Below are 20,022 nucleotides of genomic sequence, written 5' to 3'. Positions count from 1 at the left end.
CGAACGTTTTGTAAGTCAAACGGACTTCCTGAACGGATTAAGTTTGGCACTTTTGTTTTTGCTATTAATTTTGCATTTTCGTTTTTGAGGCTTTTTCAGTTAATTTGTTTTTGTTACTGTGTGGATTGATTGATTGTGTGACTGCAGAAATGGATAAAAGCCCACCATCCAAACAATGTCTATAATCAGTGCAGGTAAGAATTTTTTTAAATTTTAATTTTTATCATCTGCAATGCTGTCGTATTTATTTTATAGTACAGTACATTGATTATTGCTTTCATTTTATGGATCAGTGGTCTCGTTAGACAGTAAAATTCATGTTAAATCGCTGTTCTAGGGGTTGTTTTCAGAAGTCTGCAACGGATTAATCCATTTTGCATTACTTTCTATGGGAAAGCGTGCCTTGGTTTTGGAATGCTTTGGTTTTGGAAAGGACTTCCGGAACGGATTAAATTTGAGAACCAAGGTACGACTATACCGCATAATATTAGAGGCATGGCTAGCAGGTGTGGCCCTAGGTGCGAAGAGGCTTTATGACTTGTTCTCATTTGATTCCTCCCGATCCCCTTCAGAGCTGCCTCGACCTGCCTTTGGACGACACTGAATCAGTACTTCACGCAAGAAAACTGAAAAACTAGGAGAGTGTTTTATAAAGCACAGCAAGCCAATTCAGAAGCAGCAACTGGAAAAATCGGCTGAGAATATTTTTGCCCCTCCCTTTCACTTTTTTTTGAAAGGGTGAGGACGTGTGTCAGTTATAGTGATAGGCATTCACGCCGTAGAATTTGTGCCTTCTGCCTTTCCTGTCGTGATCCCTCAGGTCCCTTATTCCTCCTCTAGTTAGATCGCTCAGGCGTTTGATGGCTTCACCCTTCCTAAAACAATACTGCATATCGTTTAATTTTGTTTGAGGCCGAGCTATCCCGCAGTTAGGAATCCATTCTGGGAAAGTGGACCTGCTTTCGATCCCTGGGAACACATTAGGAACACATTGAACACCCGGTATGTCGTCACATGTTTCAAAGCTCACCTCCGTTGGGCCTGGTTTAGAGAGGCTGATGGGATGGTGCCACACGATGTAATTGCTTAAGCGGGAGGGGGGCAGATCTTCGTAGCGAATGGATTCAGCGGGCTTCACAACAATCTCTGGTTCGGGGGGAACAGCAAGCTGTCTTTGATACAACTTCTCCGTCTTCCAAGTATCTGTAATTTTCTGAAACCTGCTCCACGGAAGTTTCGTATGTTTCATGCTTTCTCTCGGGTTACCTACCGGGCGATTGATCTGATTTTGTTGGAAGTCCTCAATTCTCTTTTTGGCTCCGCTGTCCGTTTCCGGAGGCATTTGCCTACTGCTGCTCTGCACTGCATCTAAACATTTGCGTATGAGTGACTCGCCTGTCCATTGAGGTGGGTGCTCACAGATATAGCCAGGATCCTGCTGCTGAGGGTCATAGGGGCGAATTGGTTTGCCTTGAAGTGCGCGAGCAGTACGTCCTTCTAAGGGTCTTACTTGAGTCTCAGCTGACGGAAATGATTCTCTCTGAAAAACAGATAGTTTGGGATTGATGTTCTCTAAAGACAACTCTCAGAGCAGCAATGGGGAACTTTTGGCTCTCCAGATGCAGTTAGATTCCCAACTCCCATCAGCATGGCCAATGGTCAGAGGTGATGGGAGTTGTAGTCCAGCAGTATCTGCCATGCCAGAAATACCCCATTTCTGTTTTAGGACCAAACGAGATACTGTATATCATTTGCTTGATGATTTAATATTTAAATAAATTGTCCTTTGTGCAAGCAAATTCCAGGGCAGTGTATGGTAATATCAGCAACAAGAGAATACAGTGGTACCTCGGGTTAAGTACTTAATTTGTTCCGGAGGTCTGTTCTTAACCTGAAACTGTTCTTAACCTGAAGCACCACTTTGGCTAATGGGGCCTCCTGCTGCCACCACGCTGCCGGAGCACAATTTCTGTTCTCATTCTGAACCAAAGTTCTTAACCTGAAGCACTATTTCTGGGTTAGTGGAGTCTGTAACCTGAAGCGTATGTAACCTGAAGCGTATGTAATCCGAGGTACCACTGTACAAGAAACCAAAAGACAACATCTATGAAACGAACAAACAGACTGGAGGACAGATGTAACCTTTTAAAAATGTGTGGTCAAAGAATAGGGCTGGGCAATATTTGGATTTCAACAGCGTGATATATCACCAGCTAAACATTGCGATATACTGATATATCATGATGTCTGAAATAAGGATGGAGCTATGTATAAAGGCATTTTCTGGGTTCACGGTTTTCCCCACATTGCAATTTTTTGCATAGCACACACAAACACACATAATGATTCGTGATATATTGCCCGGTCAAAAATTATGAAGCCGATACCACAATATGGACTTCAAACTGGTTTTGGACGATATAGTGATATGTCGCCCAGCCTAACAAAGAGGAAAATCTTAACCTGGTGCTGAAAAGATTGCAACTTCAGTGTCAATGCAAGATTAAAAGTCGCTGTAGGCATTGCAAGGTGACAGCTATGTTCCAGGTATTACCCTTTTTTACCGTTTATTTCCATTATTATTAGTAATAACAGTTTATTTGTTCCACTCCATTAAAGAAAAGCTTTAATGAAGACATTTCATCACCACGGATCAATAAAACGTGTCTCATCACGAACAAAGCTAATGCATAGAAAAAGTGTGCCTTGGAACAATAAGGTTGCAGTGTGGAGTGTTGCTGTTCAGAATTCCAGCCTCTCCATTCTCCTTCCCACCTGGTTTTCTAGGACAGTCAGCTGGCTGTTCTATGAAACTGAGCATGCTCAATCCTCACTGGGCTGCTTTGTGGTTTCCCCCTTCCCTTAGAGACACGTTTATTTGTTTTTGCATTTCTGCAAACTCCGTGCCCACCTCCCAGCTTGCTGATACCTCCCTCTTGGGTGCTGTGGGTGGGTGCTGCTCTTCAGTCTACATCATCAATGGCATTCACAGCCTGAACATCAGAAATGGAAGGGAGCGATCAGCTTGAAAGGTCCTAGTTGCCATACTTACGAGTTCAACGTCCATGCCCAGTTCTCCAGTTGCTCTGCCAATCATCTTGGGATCATGGTCGTCCAGCAGGAAGGGGTTCATAGAACCTTTACCTTAAGCAAACCAATGTTGACATCAGTTTAGGAAGCTATATGTAATATGTGGTATTTTTCTTTGAAAAATAGCAATAATATTGTTATGTGTTACCCCAGTCTCCAAGCTGTTAGAGATTCCAGGGGTACCTGTGCTTAACCCAGGATTTGGTTTTCTTGGAATGAAAGCCAATAGAGATGGTGGTATCTCCAGGATAAATGGTTTTATTTACACATATATAGATCCCAAGCATAGGTTGGAGCGGCTCACAGCAACAACATCCCCCCCGTAATTTTTGCTTCCCCTTTAAGCTTCCAGGGCAGACACAAAGTCATGTCTCTGTGTCTGCAGCTTCAACATCCAGCTCACACCTCACAGATTGTGTGCTGCAAAGGGACGCCGGATAGGCTTCCGGCGTCCCTTTGCAGCACACAGCTTGCAGTCAGCCTCCCTGCGTTCTCCCAGGCAGAGCCTCAACACAGGACTTTTTCCTCTGGCAGCAAAAACAGCAGCAAAAACAGCAGCAGATATACCAATTCTGGGCATTGTTCTTCTACCTAGGATCATGTGGCCTTTAGTCAGGTGAAGGGAGTGAGGAAGATCCCTATGGCCCCCTTTCCTGGAGAGTAGCATCACTTAGCTCCTTCTTTGAGATGCTCACAAAGGCGTCACTCAAGCCATTATCATTATAAGTTTAACCCATTCTGCAGGTTCCCTCCAGCCTTACAGGTACAGATCCCAATAACTGGGAGCCCAGGTATCATCAAGACTGTCCCCCCCAAAAACCCCCCTCATCTTAATATTTTGGAAAATGCAGAGCAAATCTCAAGATGATTTATCTGTAGGTATTTTGTGTTCCAGCATTAATCTCTCATGTCTAATAAGTGTGTACCTGTGTAGTCACGCTTGTAAGTCGAAAACCAGAGGGCCTTTTTGATATTTTCCAGCATGTTGGCAGCTCTGAATGAAATGTCAAGCTCCGGGGGTTTGGAAGTCTTCTTGCGGCCCCCCTTTGGGGAAGCATTTGGGTCGCCTGGCTGACCATTTTCATCGCCATTCTGAGAATAAAAAGTAGGACAGGCATGCTAAATTCTCCTGCTTGAACCGTGCAAGTGTTTGCTGAGAGGGTAGGAAGGACACAACTTTCAAAATTGAAGCTGTCAAGGTTTAAAACGTGGTTTTAGAAATCTGTCCAATTGGGAGCAAATGAATGAGGATGGTAAAAGTTTGGATTCACTTTCCACATAAGAGTCTAGGGGTGGGATGGGGAGCTGTGTTCAGCTTGAGGGCCACATTCCCTTTTGAGCAACCTTCCGGAGGCCATGTGCTAGTGGAGGTCAGGACCAGAGGCAAAAGAGGATGGAGCCATTAAAATGAATGCTACCTTAGTACTGTGGGATATTTTCTACACACATTCTGCCTTCCTCCCTCCTCCATTCAAAGAAGGCATTGCCTCTGCCATGGGCGTGTCTACTTTGTATGATTTTTAAAAAAGTCATTTCCTGTCATTGTTCTGTTTTAAACTTTTTTAAAAGGTCATTTTTATTTTGTGCATCATCTCGAGACATATATGTGGAAGGCAGTTAATAAATAACAACAATTATATTATAGTCCATGAAGCTGGTTGGCAAAGGCTGGTCTACTCTGCCAGAGCTGTCTCCAAGACCTCTTTGTTACTTGAGGTTTCAACATTTTATTTTTAAAGATGGAGGTAACCAGGAATTGAACCTGGTTCTTTTTGATTGCTGAGCTGTAGCCCTCCCTCTAATGTTAAAATCCCCAACTATAGTAGCAATTACCTACAGGAAAGTATCCAAGCCGTCTGTCTAAAGCTTCGCCAGCTCTTTCGTCTCTTTCGGGGCCACCTTTAAAATTCAGGAGGAAATACTTGGTTGCATAATATGAAATTCAAGCAGCTCAGGTAAGAAGAAGAATCTGACTTGGAAGGGGGCAGCTACTTTGCTATAGTCGAGAAACGCTTCCTGGTCCACCACAAATCAGAGATGTACCAGGAGGTCTTGGCCTGTCTCCCGGTTGGGCAGAAGGCAGAAGACTACCATCTTTCGCAGAGCACTTTTAACAATGTTTGTGGAAGAGGAGCAAAATTGGCTGAGTACACACCATACAGTAAAAGCACAATCTTGGGCACAGTAATTTGTTAAGGGTGCTCTGTGAAGGGTCAACCAAAGTTCCCAGGTTTCTTTCCGGGTTGGTGGTAGTGGTGTGTGTTTTAAATGTATGAAGAAGAGAAGAAGAGTTTGGATTTGATATCCCACTTTATCACTATCCAAAGGAGTCTCAAAGCGGCTAACATTCTCCTCCCCCTTCCTCCCCCACAACAAACACTCTGTGAGGTGAGTGGGGCTGAGAGACTTCAAAGAAGTGTGACTGGCCCAAGGTCACCCAGCAGCTGCATGTGGAGGAGCGGAGACGCGAACCCGGTTCCCCAGATTACGAGACTACTGCTCTTAACCACTACACCACACTGGTTCTGGTACACACTCTTGGTGTACAGTCATGATGATTTTGCTGCCAGCGCCTGAATGCAAAGAAGGAACACAGCTGAAGAATTCCTCAGAGAAGGCCATAATTCTTAACCTGATAAGCTTTGCTTGGAATAGAACTTGTCCTCTGATGGTCCCTTGCAAAACAAAAATAGAACCGCACATCTTTCCATCTTTGTACTGCTTAGGGCCAGCCTAGAATGAAGTACTGGCAGACGGGAGAAAGTTTAGAAGGAGGAATGCTAATCACACTATTGTACAATAATGTCTTACAAGCCTCCTTTGTTTACTAGGCAAAGATCCCACAATGTGCTTCAGCATTCTTATTCAGCGTTGTGGTGATGGGTGGTTGGAGATAACAGCTCCTTAACTCAACTTGACCTGTTGCTTAATGCCATTACTTCCCAATGATTAAAGCTTCTTAACCCTGTATGCATTTAAACTGGACAAATGTTCTGTGACTGCAGTAGTCTCATGAGGTTTTCCTCTTACATTACTTCCCTTTGCCTGTAATCCGTTTTGCGTTATTGCCAACACGTTTATAGAAGTCTGAATGCACAGTATGGTCATTTATTCATTCATTTATTTAAAAGATGTTATGCTACTTTTTCAACACATTCAAAGCAATTTGGGGGGAAAGGAGAAAAATTAATACTGGAATAATAAAAATAAACATGCATATACATTGTGGTGTGCTGTCCCCAGGGAGGTTCATCCAGCACCTTCATTATAAGGTGCAAGGTAAAGGTAAAGGACCCCTGGACGGTTAAGTCCAGTCAAAGACAACTATGGGGTGCATTACTCATCTTGCTTCAGGCTGAGGGAGCTGGTACTTGTCCACAGACAGCTTTCGGGGTCATGTGACCAGCATGACTAAACTGCTTCTGGTACAATGGAATGCCATGACGGAAACCAGAGCGCATGGAAATGCTTTTTACCTTCCTACTGCACTGGTACCTATTTATCTACTTGCACTGGCGTGCTTTCGAACTGCTAGGTTGGCAGGAGCTGGGACAGAGCAACGGGAGCTCACCCCGTTGCAGGGATTCAAACTGCCGACCTTCTGATCAGCAAGCCCAAGAGGCTCAGTGGCTTAGACCACAGAGCCACCTGCATCCCCCTACCTTCATTATACATCTTTAGACACCAGGCGAAAACATTCTTCTTCAACCAGCCCTTGGCTGATTCTACAACCTTTTAAATGTGTTTGCAGAAGGAGGGGTTATTGTTTTGTTGTTTTTGGTTTAACTATTTATTTGTGCTTTTGCTTTATATTTTATCTTGTTAACCACCCTGAGATCTTGGGATGATGGGCATTATATAAATTTAACAAACAAACAAACAAACAAACAAACGTGTGTGTATTAGCCAGTTGAAAGCATCATAATAGGTAGATAAAGAAGGGATGGCTTGTCTGAAAAAGCAGGCTGAGAAGAACAATCCCTCAGTTTCAGAAGGTATTGGGGCCACAGCAGTAAAGCCCTTCCTTTCAGTGGCATATATTTGTATTGCGTGGACAGATGTATAAAGTAACAAAAGCAGGACTGGCTGGATGAAGGAAGCTTGATAATATCACTACATTACAACCTAATCTCCAGGATCTCCCTCCCCCTTTCCTTGGAACAGGAGAAACCCTGCTGCAGGCCTCAGTTGAAAGCCCCACCAGGAACTCTGTGGAACCCTGCCAATAAACCCATTATGTTATGAGCACCTATACAGAGCTTGAATTCAAAAGTCAAGGTTCAGCCATCAGGACTGAGTCTGTGGCTTAGCCTCCTGTTACTCAGTTGATTTGAGCCTGATGGTTTTTTTCACCAGCAGATTTCTATTGATTCCAAAATAGTTTTGAGCCTTACATGGATCTCAGAGTCAGAGGATGTTTAGCATTTGGACAGAAGTGTGCAGACGAGGGGGAGACGGGCAAGCCCTGAATACAGAGATGGTCAATGTTTCCTCCACATACCAGGTATGTCATACCTGCCTTTTGGGAAAGGTAGCATAACAAATAATAGAATCACAGAATGGTAGAGTTGGAAGAGATCCCAAAGGACATCTAGTCCAGGGGCCAGCAAACTTTTTCAGCAGGGGGCTGGTCCACTGTCCCTCACACCTTGTGGGGGGCCGGACTATATTTTGAAAAATATATATGAATGAATTCCTGTGCACATTGGGAAGAATGGGGCGGGGGAAGAGCAGGCGTAACTCTTCACAGCAGGTTCTCGGGCTGGATTTAGGACCCAGGCGGGCCTGATCCGGCTCGGGGGCCGTAGTTTGCCAAACCCCTGATCTAGTCCAACCTTCTGCACTGCTGGAATCTTAACTAGATCATACATGACTGGTGGCCATCCAACCTTTGCTTAAAAACTTCCAAGGAAGGAGAGTCCGCTACCTCTTGTTAGGAGTCCGTTCCTCTGCTGAACAGCTCTTGCTGTCAGAAAGTTCTTCCTGAAGTTTAGTCAGAATCTTCTTTCTTGTAATTTGAAGCCATTGGTTTGACTCCTACCCTCCAATTATATGGACATATTGCTGCTCCCCCTCTTCCCCCAAGATAATGCACAGAACTGCCTTAAAGAAGTTTGAATGAAGAGTTTGGATTAGATATCCCGCTTTATCACTACCCTAAGGAGTCTCAAAGCAGCTAACATTCTCCTTTCCCTTCCTCCCCCACAACAAACACTCTGTGAGGTGAGTGGGGCTGAGAGACTTCAGAGAAGCGTGACTGGCCCAAGGTCACCCAGCAGCTGCATGTGGAGGAGCGGGGAATCAAACCCGGCTCACCAGATTATGAGTCCACCACTCTTAACCACTAACCCACACTTTTAAATAGAGAGATCTGCTAGTTTATACAGTTGAGAATATGATCTTCAACAGGCGTGGGGAACATTTAGTGTTCCAGATGCTAAACTACAGCTCCCATCATCCCTTAGCCATTGGCTAAGATTGCTAGGGCAGGTGGGAATTGTCGTTCAGCATCATCTGGAGGGTCGCTGGTTGCACACTTCTTCTTTACAGCTATCCTAAGAGCAGGTTTTTAAATTAAGTTTCTCTAGTTGATAAAATAATAATAATAATAATAATAATAATAATAATAATAATAATAATATTTATTTATACCCCACCCTCCCCAGCCAAGGCCGGGCTCAGGGCGGCTAACAAGCAATAATAAAAACAAGTTGAATGAATACAACTTAAAAAGATTAAAATACAACATTAAGATATTGAAACATTAAAATATTAATGTTGGCTCCAAGCCAAAGGCCAGGCGGAACAACTCTGTCTTACAGGCCCTGCAGAAAGAAATCAGATCCTGCAGGGCCCTGGTCTCATGAGACAGAGCGTTCCACCAGGCTGGAGCCAGTGTTGAAAAGGCCCTAAGCTCTGCTTGAGGCTAATCTAACTTCCTTAGGGCCTGGGACCACTAGGGTGTTGTTATTTATGGACCTTGAGGCTCTCCGTGGGGCATACCGGGAGAGGCGGTCCCGTAGGTACGACATGAGAAAAAGACATGAGAAGACTTAAACCAAAACCGCACACAGGCACAAATGAATAATGCTTTACCTGTGATGTCGATGTTATTGTGGACGTAAGGATGAAGTGGCCGGTGACGGCCGGCCACAAGATGGGTCTCTGGATTGGCTGGCGACTTGTGCCTTAGATACTTCTCATATCTATCAAATACAGCAGAAAGTTTTTGACAGGGACAAAGAACATTGTATGGTCATGATGGGCTTTGGTTGCTTGGAATGGATTTCAGATGAAGAAATACAATCCCTTAATTTTGCTCCATACTTCTACCTTGACTTCTCTACAAGCTGTTCCATACCTGCCGACAGGAATGCCCTGGGTTCAGTCGAGGGATTCAGCTGTTAAACTACAGGCTACAGCAACACATTTCACCCAGATTTTACTAACAGTATTAAAAATAATAAGAAGAAGTAGTCCTAGGAATAAGCCAAAGGCATGGGAAAGAAGGACATACCTGCTGCCTCACCAGAGTGGTACATGCTCTGGTTATCTCCTGCTTGGCTACTGCAATGCTCTCTACACAGGGCTACCTTCAAAGGTGACTCGGAAACTACAATTAATCCAGAATGCAGTTGCTAGACTGGTGACTGGGAGTGGCCACTGGGACCATATAACACCTGTCCCAAAGGATCTATGTTGGCTCCCAGTACGTTTCTGAGTTTAATTCAAAGTGTTGGTGTTGACCTTTAAAGCTTTAAACTGTTTCAGCCCTAGACATCTGAAGGAGCGTCTCCATCCTCATTATTCAGCCTGGACATTGAGGTCCAGCTCCTTCTGGCTGTTCCCTCATTGAAAGAATTGTAGTTTTAGGGAACCAGGCAGAGGGCCTTTTTGGTAGTCACACCCCCCCCCATGGAATGCTCTCCCATCAGATGTCAAGGAAATAATAATATGACTTTTCATAGATATCTGAAGGCAGTCCTCTTTCGGGAAGCTTTTGATGCTTGGTGTTCTGTTGGAAGCTGCCCAGAGTGGCTGGGATACAAGCAATAAATTATTATCATTGCTCAGCATGAATTCTTTCCCTTTTCCTAGGAAGATGACCCCACACCTGCCCTTCTCTGCACCCGAAGTGCTAAATGCACACACTTGTTTTCTTTCTTAACTTTTTTTGCACTTCAGGAAGGGTAATGCAGAATTTTGGAACGAGGTCCAGTGGAGAGCTTGGGCCACCATTTTCTAGCCAATAAATTATACAGAAACCAATTTAACAATAAACCAAAGGGAAGGGCAGTGTCCTCGTCATCAGCAAGCCTTTGTGGTCATCTTCAGCTCTTTCTGTCGCCTCAGGGGGAAGAGCTGGGGACCTGGACTGTGGCATCAGTTGCCAGGAACTAGAAGCCACAAACTCCTCCATATAGTCCTAATATATTGTACATTTTGAACTGTAAGCTGCTTTAGAAGCCAGTTTGGCTGGGAAATGGATAAAAATGTTAGTCATACTTTTTCTGCTATCTGAATATAAAACACACAGATTTTAACACAGACGTAAGTTAACTATACTTACTCCTCTGAATTTTCTGGCAAGTCAGGAAGTCTGTAATAAGAGAGAGGTCAGCCAATTACGTCAGTGTATAGGATACCTTATACTTCCAAAAGGCAATTGTAATTGAGACTATTCTGATTGCTGCAGCTGGATCTAGCCAAATGGCTTTAGGATATACTCGAAGCTTTGTAAATTTCACCCATTGGTCTGGAGAGGTCCAGAAGGTACAACACGAGAACGGGCCTTCTCTGCAGTGGCTCCCTGCCTGTGGAATGTTCCCCCAGGGAAGTTCACCTGGTGCCTTCATTATACATTTTTAGGTGCCAGGCAAAAACGTTCCTGTTTAATCAGGCCCTTGGCTGATTTGATTGACATCCTATGCCCTTTTAAATTGTGGGGTGGGTTTTTTTGGGGGGAGGGTTATTATGTTGTTGTTTTTATTTTGATTATGTATTTTGTGGTTTTATATTTTGATTTTATTCTGTGAACCACCCTGGCACCTTCGGGTATGGGGGGGGTATATAAATTCAGTTGATGAAGATGATGATAAAGATGATGATAAAATGTCCTTCACGTTTTGGACATGGATTGTAACATGATGCAAACAGCAGCACTTTGCGTTGTTAGGAGTCAAAATGAGGAGAACCTCCTTGGATGGATCTACTTTGGGAGACAAATGTTATTTGGAATCCATCAGGTAGTATTTTGTCTGCACTGTGCTGAATTATTCATAGTTGTAAAATATTTACATCAGTGGTTTATTGATTTTGGTAATTATTTTGCTATTAAACAGTGTATTTTGTATTGTACTGTATTTAGAATCATATAGAATTGTAGAGCTGGATGGGATCCTAAGGGTCATCTAGTCCAACCCCCTGCAAGGCAGGAATCTCAACATGCAGTCCCCCATCCAATTTGAAACCAGACCAGACCCTGCTTAGCTTTGCAAATGTGCTAGCAGTTTTGTTGCTGCATCACTAGCAGGTAACTTCTGTTTGATTATTTTTGTCCACCGCCCTGGGATCCTATGGGCTGAAGGGCACTTTTAAAATCAAATTAATAACAGCAGGAGCAGCAACCAAAAATTATAGGGAGCAAGGCTTGCATGTGTGCAGTAAAAGGAGGCGGTCGACTTCTGAGGTGCTAAAAGAGACTGTGCCATTTCAAACTGCAGGTGGTAGATCACATCTTTTAACCCTCCCCGTACATAAACAACTCACTGGAAGTAGTTCAGTCCTGTTCAGTAAATTTATTGTGCTAGCCAAAGGACCTGACAAAACCATGTAACACAGGTAATATAAAATATAAAGCAAAACCTCTATTTGAACAAACAGAACCTTGTGTTGCAAGCAAGACTGTGAACAGGGGGCTCTGCAACCACATACATTGTATTTCAATTTAGAACGCCAAATCTTCCTTACAATTTACTGTTCCTAATCTTTCTTGCTGCTAGTGCAAAAAGGGTGACTTTATGAGCCTCACGGGTGTTAGAGTTACTCAACAATCACAGAACTCTCTCTGCCGAGGAGAGACTGCTTTCTTGAACAAACAGGGGATTTAGAAACCATCTCCAAGCTCCGTGTATGATGGGCAATAAAACAAATAATGAAGAATGTCTTCGACCCACAGTTGCCCACATATACAGAATCTACCTGCATATGGAATCTTTGCAAGTAGAGAGCTAGGGCAACATGGAATGGTCCCAGCTAGACAATCCTTTCTTCCAGATGTGCTAGGTTTTTTACTTGCAAGATGAGCAATTTTATGAAGGGGTGAAGTTCTAAACAAACCACTTTGCTGAATGCGTAGAGCAGGTTTAATCTATCTAGTCTGTTCTTTCCAGCTTTCTGGAGACTGGTTTCCTGACATGACGTGTGTCCAGACATAACCACAAATGTTACAAACACTGCACGGGAAGGAAGTATGTTTTAAAATAAGGAACCACTGCTTCCCTACATCAATACCTAATAGGGGAGGGGCCCAGCTCAGGATCTCAAGTGGACTGGATTTGAAGACTGGAAAAATATTGGGTTATGAAAAATAGAATAGGTGGATGTTAATGAGTGAATACAGTATTTAGGTGAAGGACAGAAAACCGGAAGTCTTTTTATCTCCTCCCCTCTTTCTTTTCCTTTCCCCTTCTTTTCCCTTCTGTTCCTTTTTAGATTAGATTTTTAAAGTATTTATTTTATTCTGGTGTATTATAAAAGATAATTTGTACTGGGAGTGAACCTTTGTATATCTTTGGATTAGTATAAATGCAAATAGATATATTTTTTAAAAGGATCTCATGTGGGCTTTAATGGTTGTTCTTGGAATGTATCCTAATTTTTTCATTATGCTGATAAAGCAACTTTGTTTCTTTCTGAATGAAACAGGCATTCAAACATTATTCCAGTTCTAAAAACGTGCAGCAACCACTTTTTGTGTTTTGGTGCCATCAGGTGGCAAAACTATAGCTCTGCAGTTCTAATCCCACAATGCTCAAGTTTCTGTCAGCCGGCTAAGTTTTCATATGGGCAATGAGAGAACCTTTTCTTCAGTTATTAACTTAACCGCTAGCTCTCTGCAAGGACTAAGACCCTGCATCAAAATCTAAAGGCACAACCACAACAGCACTCGAGCTCCATGTGCTATTTAAAGACAGTCTGATCTTAGCTGGGAACAACATCTTGAGAGACAACCATGTTAACCTGTTGCTGCAAATATAACAAAGGGTGCTTCTAGACTGCCATTATTTTCAAGTGGAATTCTGTCATCTAACCTCCCCAGAAACAAATCAGAACAAAAGCTTATCAAGTAGCCAAAGTTGTCTAACCTTCCTGCAAACCAATAAGAATGGAAGCCAAAGCAGTTCATCTTTAACACATAATCATTTATGAACTGACACGGAATCCAGTCCACAAAAGCCCATTTTATAATACAGTTGTCTTTAAAGGGGTCACAATACAATCTGTGGTTTTAATCTTAGGATATATGTGACCTGACTCTTGTGATGAAGATACCTGTCTATCTTAGCGATGCTGACTAAAAACCCATTCAACCAAGCTTAAATGCAAAACCACACAAGGTATATAGGAGTGCCCTTTGCTATGACACTATTGCCAAAATAATGACATACTTGTTAATGTAGTGATCTGATAACTGCAGAATTTCAGGGTGTAGACACCAGTGCCTCATTATTGAATGCTGCAGGTATTTTAAACGTGAGCTTAGTGTATCATAAAAGCTCTCTGTTCACATTGGGCAGTCTCTTTTGACCATAGGATGGAGGGAATGTTTTTTTATAAAATAAATATTCTTCCAGATTTAGTCCTCATCAGTTTTTGGCTTTCCGAGAGACACCAGCATTTCTGAATTGGCTTCTGGACTTGAACACGAATATCCAGCCACCCAGAGACAGAGAGAAAGCAGATAGCCTACCTTAGTGGGGCATCTCTGTTACTGCCATAGTACTGGTGTTCCTGATCAAACTTGTAAGGTGGCTCGTAGATTCTGTGGGATTCTGGCAACAGGGGTTCAGATTCTTGTTCCCCTTTCACGATGGGCTTGCGCAGCTGGAATATTTCCCTTAGCTCTTCATATCTGAAATCAGATCAAATGTTCCCAAAGAGCAGCTGCAACAATGATACTCTACCTGAGTGACGCTCGCTTCATAGCTAGAATGGCCACTTACCAGACCAGAGGGCAAAAGAGGACACAGATTTGCATAGTAGTTGCACATGCTGATTAAGATGCATTGGTTCACATTTGGAAGCAATTGCTGCAGTTTAAATAGAAACATAATGCATCTTGCCATAGTGGGCATGACTGCTGACCAGGCTCTGACCATTGATAGTCAACTTGAAGGCTCTCTCGCCTTTGCTAGTGTGGTGTAGTGGTTAAGAGTGGTAGTCTCATAATCTGGGGAACCGGGTTTGCATCTCCGCTCCTCCATATGCAGCTGCTGGGTGACCTTGGACTAGTCACATTTCCTTGAAGTCTCTCAGCCTCACTCACCTCACAGAGTGTTTGTTGTGGGGGAGGAAGGGAAAGGAGAATGTTAGCCGCTTTGAGACTCCTTATGGTAGTGATAAAGCGGGATGTCAACCTTTTATAAAAAGGATGTCAGACCCCTGACAGTTAAGTCCAGTTGCGAATGACTCTGGGGTTGCATCGCTCATCTTGCTTTACTAGCCGAGGGAGCCGACGTTTGTCTGCAGACAGTTTTTCCCGGTCATGCGGCCAGCATTAAACTTCTGGCAAAATCAGAGCAGCACATGGAAACGCTGTTTACCTTTCCACCAGAGCGGTACCTATTTCTCTACTTGCACTTTTTTGCGTGCTTTCGAACTGCTAGGTTGGCAGGAGCTGGGACCGAGCAACGGGAGCTCACCCCATTACGGGGATTCAAACCGCCAACCTTCCGATTGGCATGCCAAGGCTCGGTGGTTTACACCACAGCGCCACCCATGTCCCTATATGTGTGTTTACTCAGAATTAAATCTCATCAAAGTCAATGAGGCTTAATTCCAATACACAGCATTGTGGCCATAATGAGTATATTCATACTACAGTGGTACCTCAGGTTACAAACACCTTGGGTCACAAACACTTTGGGTTACAGACTCCGCTAACCCAGAAGTAGTACCTCAGGTTAAAAACTTTACTTCAGGATGAGAACAGAAATCATGCGGCAGCGGCAGCGGGAGGCCCCATTAGCTAAAGTGGTACCTCAGGTTAAGAACGGTTTCGGGTTAAGAATGGACCTCCGGAACAAATTAAGTTCGTAACCAGAGGTACCACTGTATAAGACCTAATTCAGTTACATAGAGATATTGGAAAAAAATAGAGTGAATAGCCTTCTTACCTTTCTGGTGATATAGGTGGGCCCGGGGGGATATGCAGCGGAGTCAGGTGATTCTCAGATTCCAAGGTTTTTGTTACTAAGGCTGTTCCATCTTGAGCATCATTGTAATAGGTCATACCCGTATGCATTTCCATCTTTAATAGCTACAGAGTAAATTTATACACAGAAAAGTCCGTGATCAAAGCAACTAGCATTTTGCTTAGTTTGAACAGATAAAATTCTGTTTCGATAGGTAACTAGAATTGACTTTTAACAGCGCCAACTTCATTACTGAAAGAGATCACTTTTCAGATTGCAATGTGAAAATGAGAGAGTCTGGACAAAAATAGACATGACAATGAATTTCATGATGAACTAGAAACATTGAAAACTTGGGATTTTAGAAAAGAAGAAGCCAATTTTGTTTTTTCAAAGTGACACAGTATCATATTAAAACAAAGTCCCTTAAAAAAGCAGGAAGGGACTAGAGCAACCTTTTCCAATCTGATGCAGTCCAGATGTTTAGAACTGCCACCCCTGGCTGGATGGGGTTGATGGGAGTTGGAGTTCAGTAACATCTGGAGACACCATGTTGAGGGAATGCTGGATTAAAGTTATTTGCATGAGGGGAAATTCTCTTTCAACTTCTGGGTATTGTACCAAATGGTATGTGGGAAGAATAGGAGTCAGTTTCTTCTTAGCAGCCATTCAATAAACTCTAGCTCTTACTTTGATTTCCCTTAAGATGTAGTTCATGGCAGAAATACAATTATACCATGCCTTACACTCTAATGTGATCTAGCATTGAACTTTGGCAAATTCATACAGAACTATCACACATTTCTGTTGTGTTCCACTTTTGATAAATACATGCAGTTTTGTGAATGTGTTCGCCTGCTGGATCACACCAGCGTTACGCCCCATATACCAGTGCTATGGGTACATGAAATGCCAGGATATGACCGTAGTTGGTTCTATCCCTGTTCACCTCTTCAAAGGACATTTCAGTGGAAGAAATATACAAGCAGAGCATAAGGCAGGGGTGGCAAGCCTGCGACCTTCCAAATGTTGTTATATTATACCTCCTAGCATCCCTGCCCATTGGCAATGCTGGCTGGGTCTGATGAAAGCCAAAGTCCAACAACATCTGGAGGGCCACAGGTTTGGCACAAGGAGAAGCAAAGAGGCCCTCTTCCAAGGCAGGAGATGCGCTACCCCATAGCAGATTCCCAAACAGAGATACCTTGCACATCCAAGATGCCCTCAGCCAGAAACCAGTTTTCTTTCTGTGTTCCTTTCTTCCAAATGGCAAGTAGTCTATGTTTACACAAACTGTTCACATCATCCTCTGCCTCTCAGCTGGAGGGGTGGTTGTAGGTCACCTTCTCTGTGCTCCAATGGGTACCTCATTCAAAGGCATAGAAAGCATCCCAGCTATCAGGGACTGGACTAAGAAGGAATGGTGGGGACCGCACCCCCCTGCGCTCCCCAGAGAAGAGGGAGACAGTACAGATTTACAACAGTGGTTTGCAGAAGGTCATAGTTCAGAGGCTGCAGAGGGGAGAAGCTGGGAAATATTGGGAGAGGAGCAGGAGGAGGAAGAAGAACCCGGGGAGGGACAGCTGACAAATTCAGTGTATTTGGAAAGCATTCCTGATCCGCCCCCCCCCCACAGGACCTGGCAAGCATTGAGAGCAGGAGAACAGAAAGCTCAGAGGCACAAAGCACAGATTAGCTGATGCAGGGATGATGTATACCGTATTTTTCGCTCTATAGGACGCTTCAAAAATGAAGGGGAAATGTGTGTGCGTCCTATGGAGCGAAGACGCCATAGCCCCGTGACCCTCTCCCGGCTGGAGAGGTGACGCGCGGCTATGGCAGGAGCCTCTCCGCTACGCCTTTCCGCTGCTCCCTGACCTGCTCTTTGGGGCTGGTGGTGGGCTTCCCCCCGCCAGCCCCAAAGAGCAGGTCGAAAGGAACCTGAAGCCTGGAGAGCGAGAGGGGTCAGTGTACACCGACCCCTCTCGCTCTCCAGTCTTCCAAGGTAGCCGCCTGAATGCACCTTAAACGACACCTTGTTTTAGAGCAGGAAAACAAGAGGGGGAAAGTTCTCCCCCTCTCTGTGCAGCGCCTCCTGCCTCTTCACTGAAGGGGCTCTGGGCAGAGAGGGGGAGAATTTTTTTTCTTGTTCTCCCCCCTCTAAAACAAAGTGCGTCCTATTGTCCGGTGCGTCCTATGGTGCGAAAAATACAGTAATAGGAGAGACGGAGGGGGTGGGACTTTACTCAGAGCAACGCCATTATCTGAGAGACTCCATCCTATGTCTATCTCTTTGAATATTGAATAAAACATCTTGGTAAGAGCTTCTTGTTTTTTCCATTACAGTGGTACCTAGGGTTACGTACGATTCAGGTTACATACACTTCAGGTTACAGACTCGACTAACCCAGAAATAGTACCTCGGGTTAAGAACTTTGCTTCAGGATGAGAACAGAAATCGTGCAGCAGCAACGGGAGGCCCCATTAGCTAAAGTGGTGCTTCAGGTTAAGAACAGATTCAGGTTAAGAATAGACCTCCGGAACGAATTAAGTACTTAACCTGAGGTACCACTGTACTGGCAGCCTGCTGTGCCGGAGGAGGATCAGATTCCCTGCAGCCTGACACCACCTATCAACCTAGCCATTATCCCTCATCAGCCCCCCATTCTGAACTATTAACTAATAATCTGCTCTGCCTCCACGGTCAAAGGCAGTCAACTTTCTGAATACCAGTTGCAGAAAACCGCAAGAGGGGAGAGTGTGTTCTTGCGCATGGGTCCTGCTTGCGAGCTCCCCATTGCCATCTGGCTGACCACTCTAAGAAGAGGCAGCTGGACTAGATGGGCATTTGGCCTGATCCAGTAGGCTTGTCGTATGTTCTAACTTGCTCAACGCCATCCGTCAACAACCACAACACCATGAATCGTGCAACACATGTCCACTTTCAAAGTTGTTATTATCATTTATTAAATTTGTATACCACCCTCTACCCGCAGGATGGATGAAGAGCCATCTTTGATGCTTCCATTAGTCTCCAGGCCTTTCCCCCAACCCCATGCAGTGTTGAAAGTTAGATAAGAATGGCTAAGATAAGAGAGGAAACAGATGGAAGCGGACATAAAAGTGGAAGTTTGAGCCTCAAACCTACCTTTCTAGTTTAAGGGCAGTGCAGTATGTTGTTCTAGTTCCCTGCCCTGCCCTGTCAGTGGTATCTGACATCACAATAGAGGAGATTGTCCTGATTGTTTGCTTTCACAGTTTCTGATGGAAAATTAGCTTATGGAATTTGGCACATTACATTTCGGTAAAATGGATGTGGAAAAGTGAAATATAGTGCTTGATACAGAAACCAAAATACCACGAATGTACTTAAAGGAAGTTTAACTAAATTGTGCTTTGAAAAGCAACCTTTTATGCTACTTCTTGAAACAAGGGGGAGATATCTGAGAGTGACGGCCACGTTCTCATTAAACCAGTGCTTAGTTTTGTATTCTCTATGTTTCGACAGAATGAAACACATTCCAATGTTCATAGTCACTGGGAACAGGGCAATGTTCTCCACTACAGCTGAAGGCAGCAGGCTTAGGGGGGTGCAGGGGAGGCCACATGGCACACCACATATGGCTCTCTCCTCCAACATCTGGTCGGCACTCCCCATCCCCTAGCGGTGGAGGTTAGTCCATTCTGGCAAATAGGGCACTGCCCCACCAACCTTAGTCTGCCCTCAGCCAATCCCCACCTGCCTGATTTCTTGGTTATACAACCAGTCAGGGGATGGCTTTGACTCTCCTCCTACTTTCTGCCCTACAAGTCCAACCCCTGACCACTACCTGCCAGCACCTGATTCCTGAGGTGGCCAATGATGGAGATACTTTCCTCTTGGTACTTATGGGGGACAATTATGACAATTTCAATCAAAACCATGGTGGGAGAGGAAAGAGTTGAAGCTCCCCTCCCCATGTACCTGGCCCTGATGAAAACCAGGGCTCCCACACTTAAAAAGCCAAAAACTCGGAGATTATTAGCAGTGACACAGTACAGTCTGTTGTTTAGTTTGGCCCTGATTTGTACATGAACGCAACCGCAGTACAATCCTGCAGGTGTCTGGACTCACTTTACAACCGCCAGCTCTTCATTGATTCATCTCTGACTTCTTGGCTTAAGTCTAAAAAGAGTATTGTGTTCTTGTTCTTTTGAAAAATAAAGGGCTTAGGCACCAACACACAACTTGTATGAGAAACAAAGGAGGTTTGGGAGCTCCTGCAGCTTCCTGAAATCCATTCCTGTAGGTTTGATTTATTCCAGTCCTTCCCCTGCCTTTCTCCCCAGTTCATGAATAATATATATGCATGGATAATAAATAATCGACAGATAGCCATCCTTGTGTGTGTTACCTGCCTAGAATTTGCTTGCAGCTTCACTTACTAGGCAGTGATTATCTCCTTGGCTCCTATGCTATAAAACCAAAGAGAAATTTGCATTGCACAGCATCATGTCATTCCCACCCCCATTTATT

At 44.0% G+C, this 20,022-nt stretch overlaps 1 protein-coding gene across 1 annotated transcript; it reads right to left on the bottom strand.

Moving 5' to 3' along the window:
* Positions 1 to 627: 627 nt before the first annotated feature.
* Positions 628 to 18,770, bottom strand: SPMIP4 (sperm microtubule inner protein 4). The gene is made up of 9 exons (XM_082193480.1): positions 18,655 to 18,770; positions 15,489 to 15,631; positions 14,063 to 14,224; positions 10,661 to 10,690; positions 9,187 to 9,296; positions 4,928 to 4,989; positions 4,017 to 4,182; positions 3,053 to 3,144; positions 628 to 1,540 (listed from the first exon to the last, which is right to left on the bottom strand). Exons 2-9 carry the CDS (start codon positions 15,620 to 15,622, stop codon positions 752 to 754), a joined length of 1,545 nt encoding a protein of 514 aa, XP_082049606.1. The 5' UTR covers positions 15,623 to 15,631; positions 18,655 to 18,770; the 3' UTR covers positions 628 to 751.
* Positions 18,771 to 20,022: the final 1,252 nt, after the last annotated feature.

The sequence above is a fragment of the Podarcis vaucheri genome (genome assembly GCF_965113315.1).
Source record: "Podarcis vaucheri genome assembly, chromosome: 12".
Classification (NCBI taxonomy): domain Eukaryota; kingdom Metazoa; phylum Chordata; class Lepidosauria; order Squamata; family Lacertidae; genus Podarcis; species Podarcis vaucheri.
The sequence above is the reverse complement of the archived record's forward strand: the minus strand, read 5'-3'. Positions and strand labels throughout refer to the sequence as shown.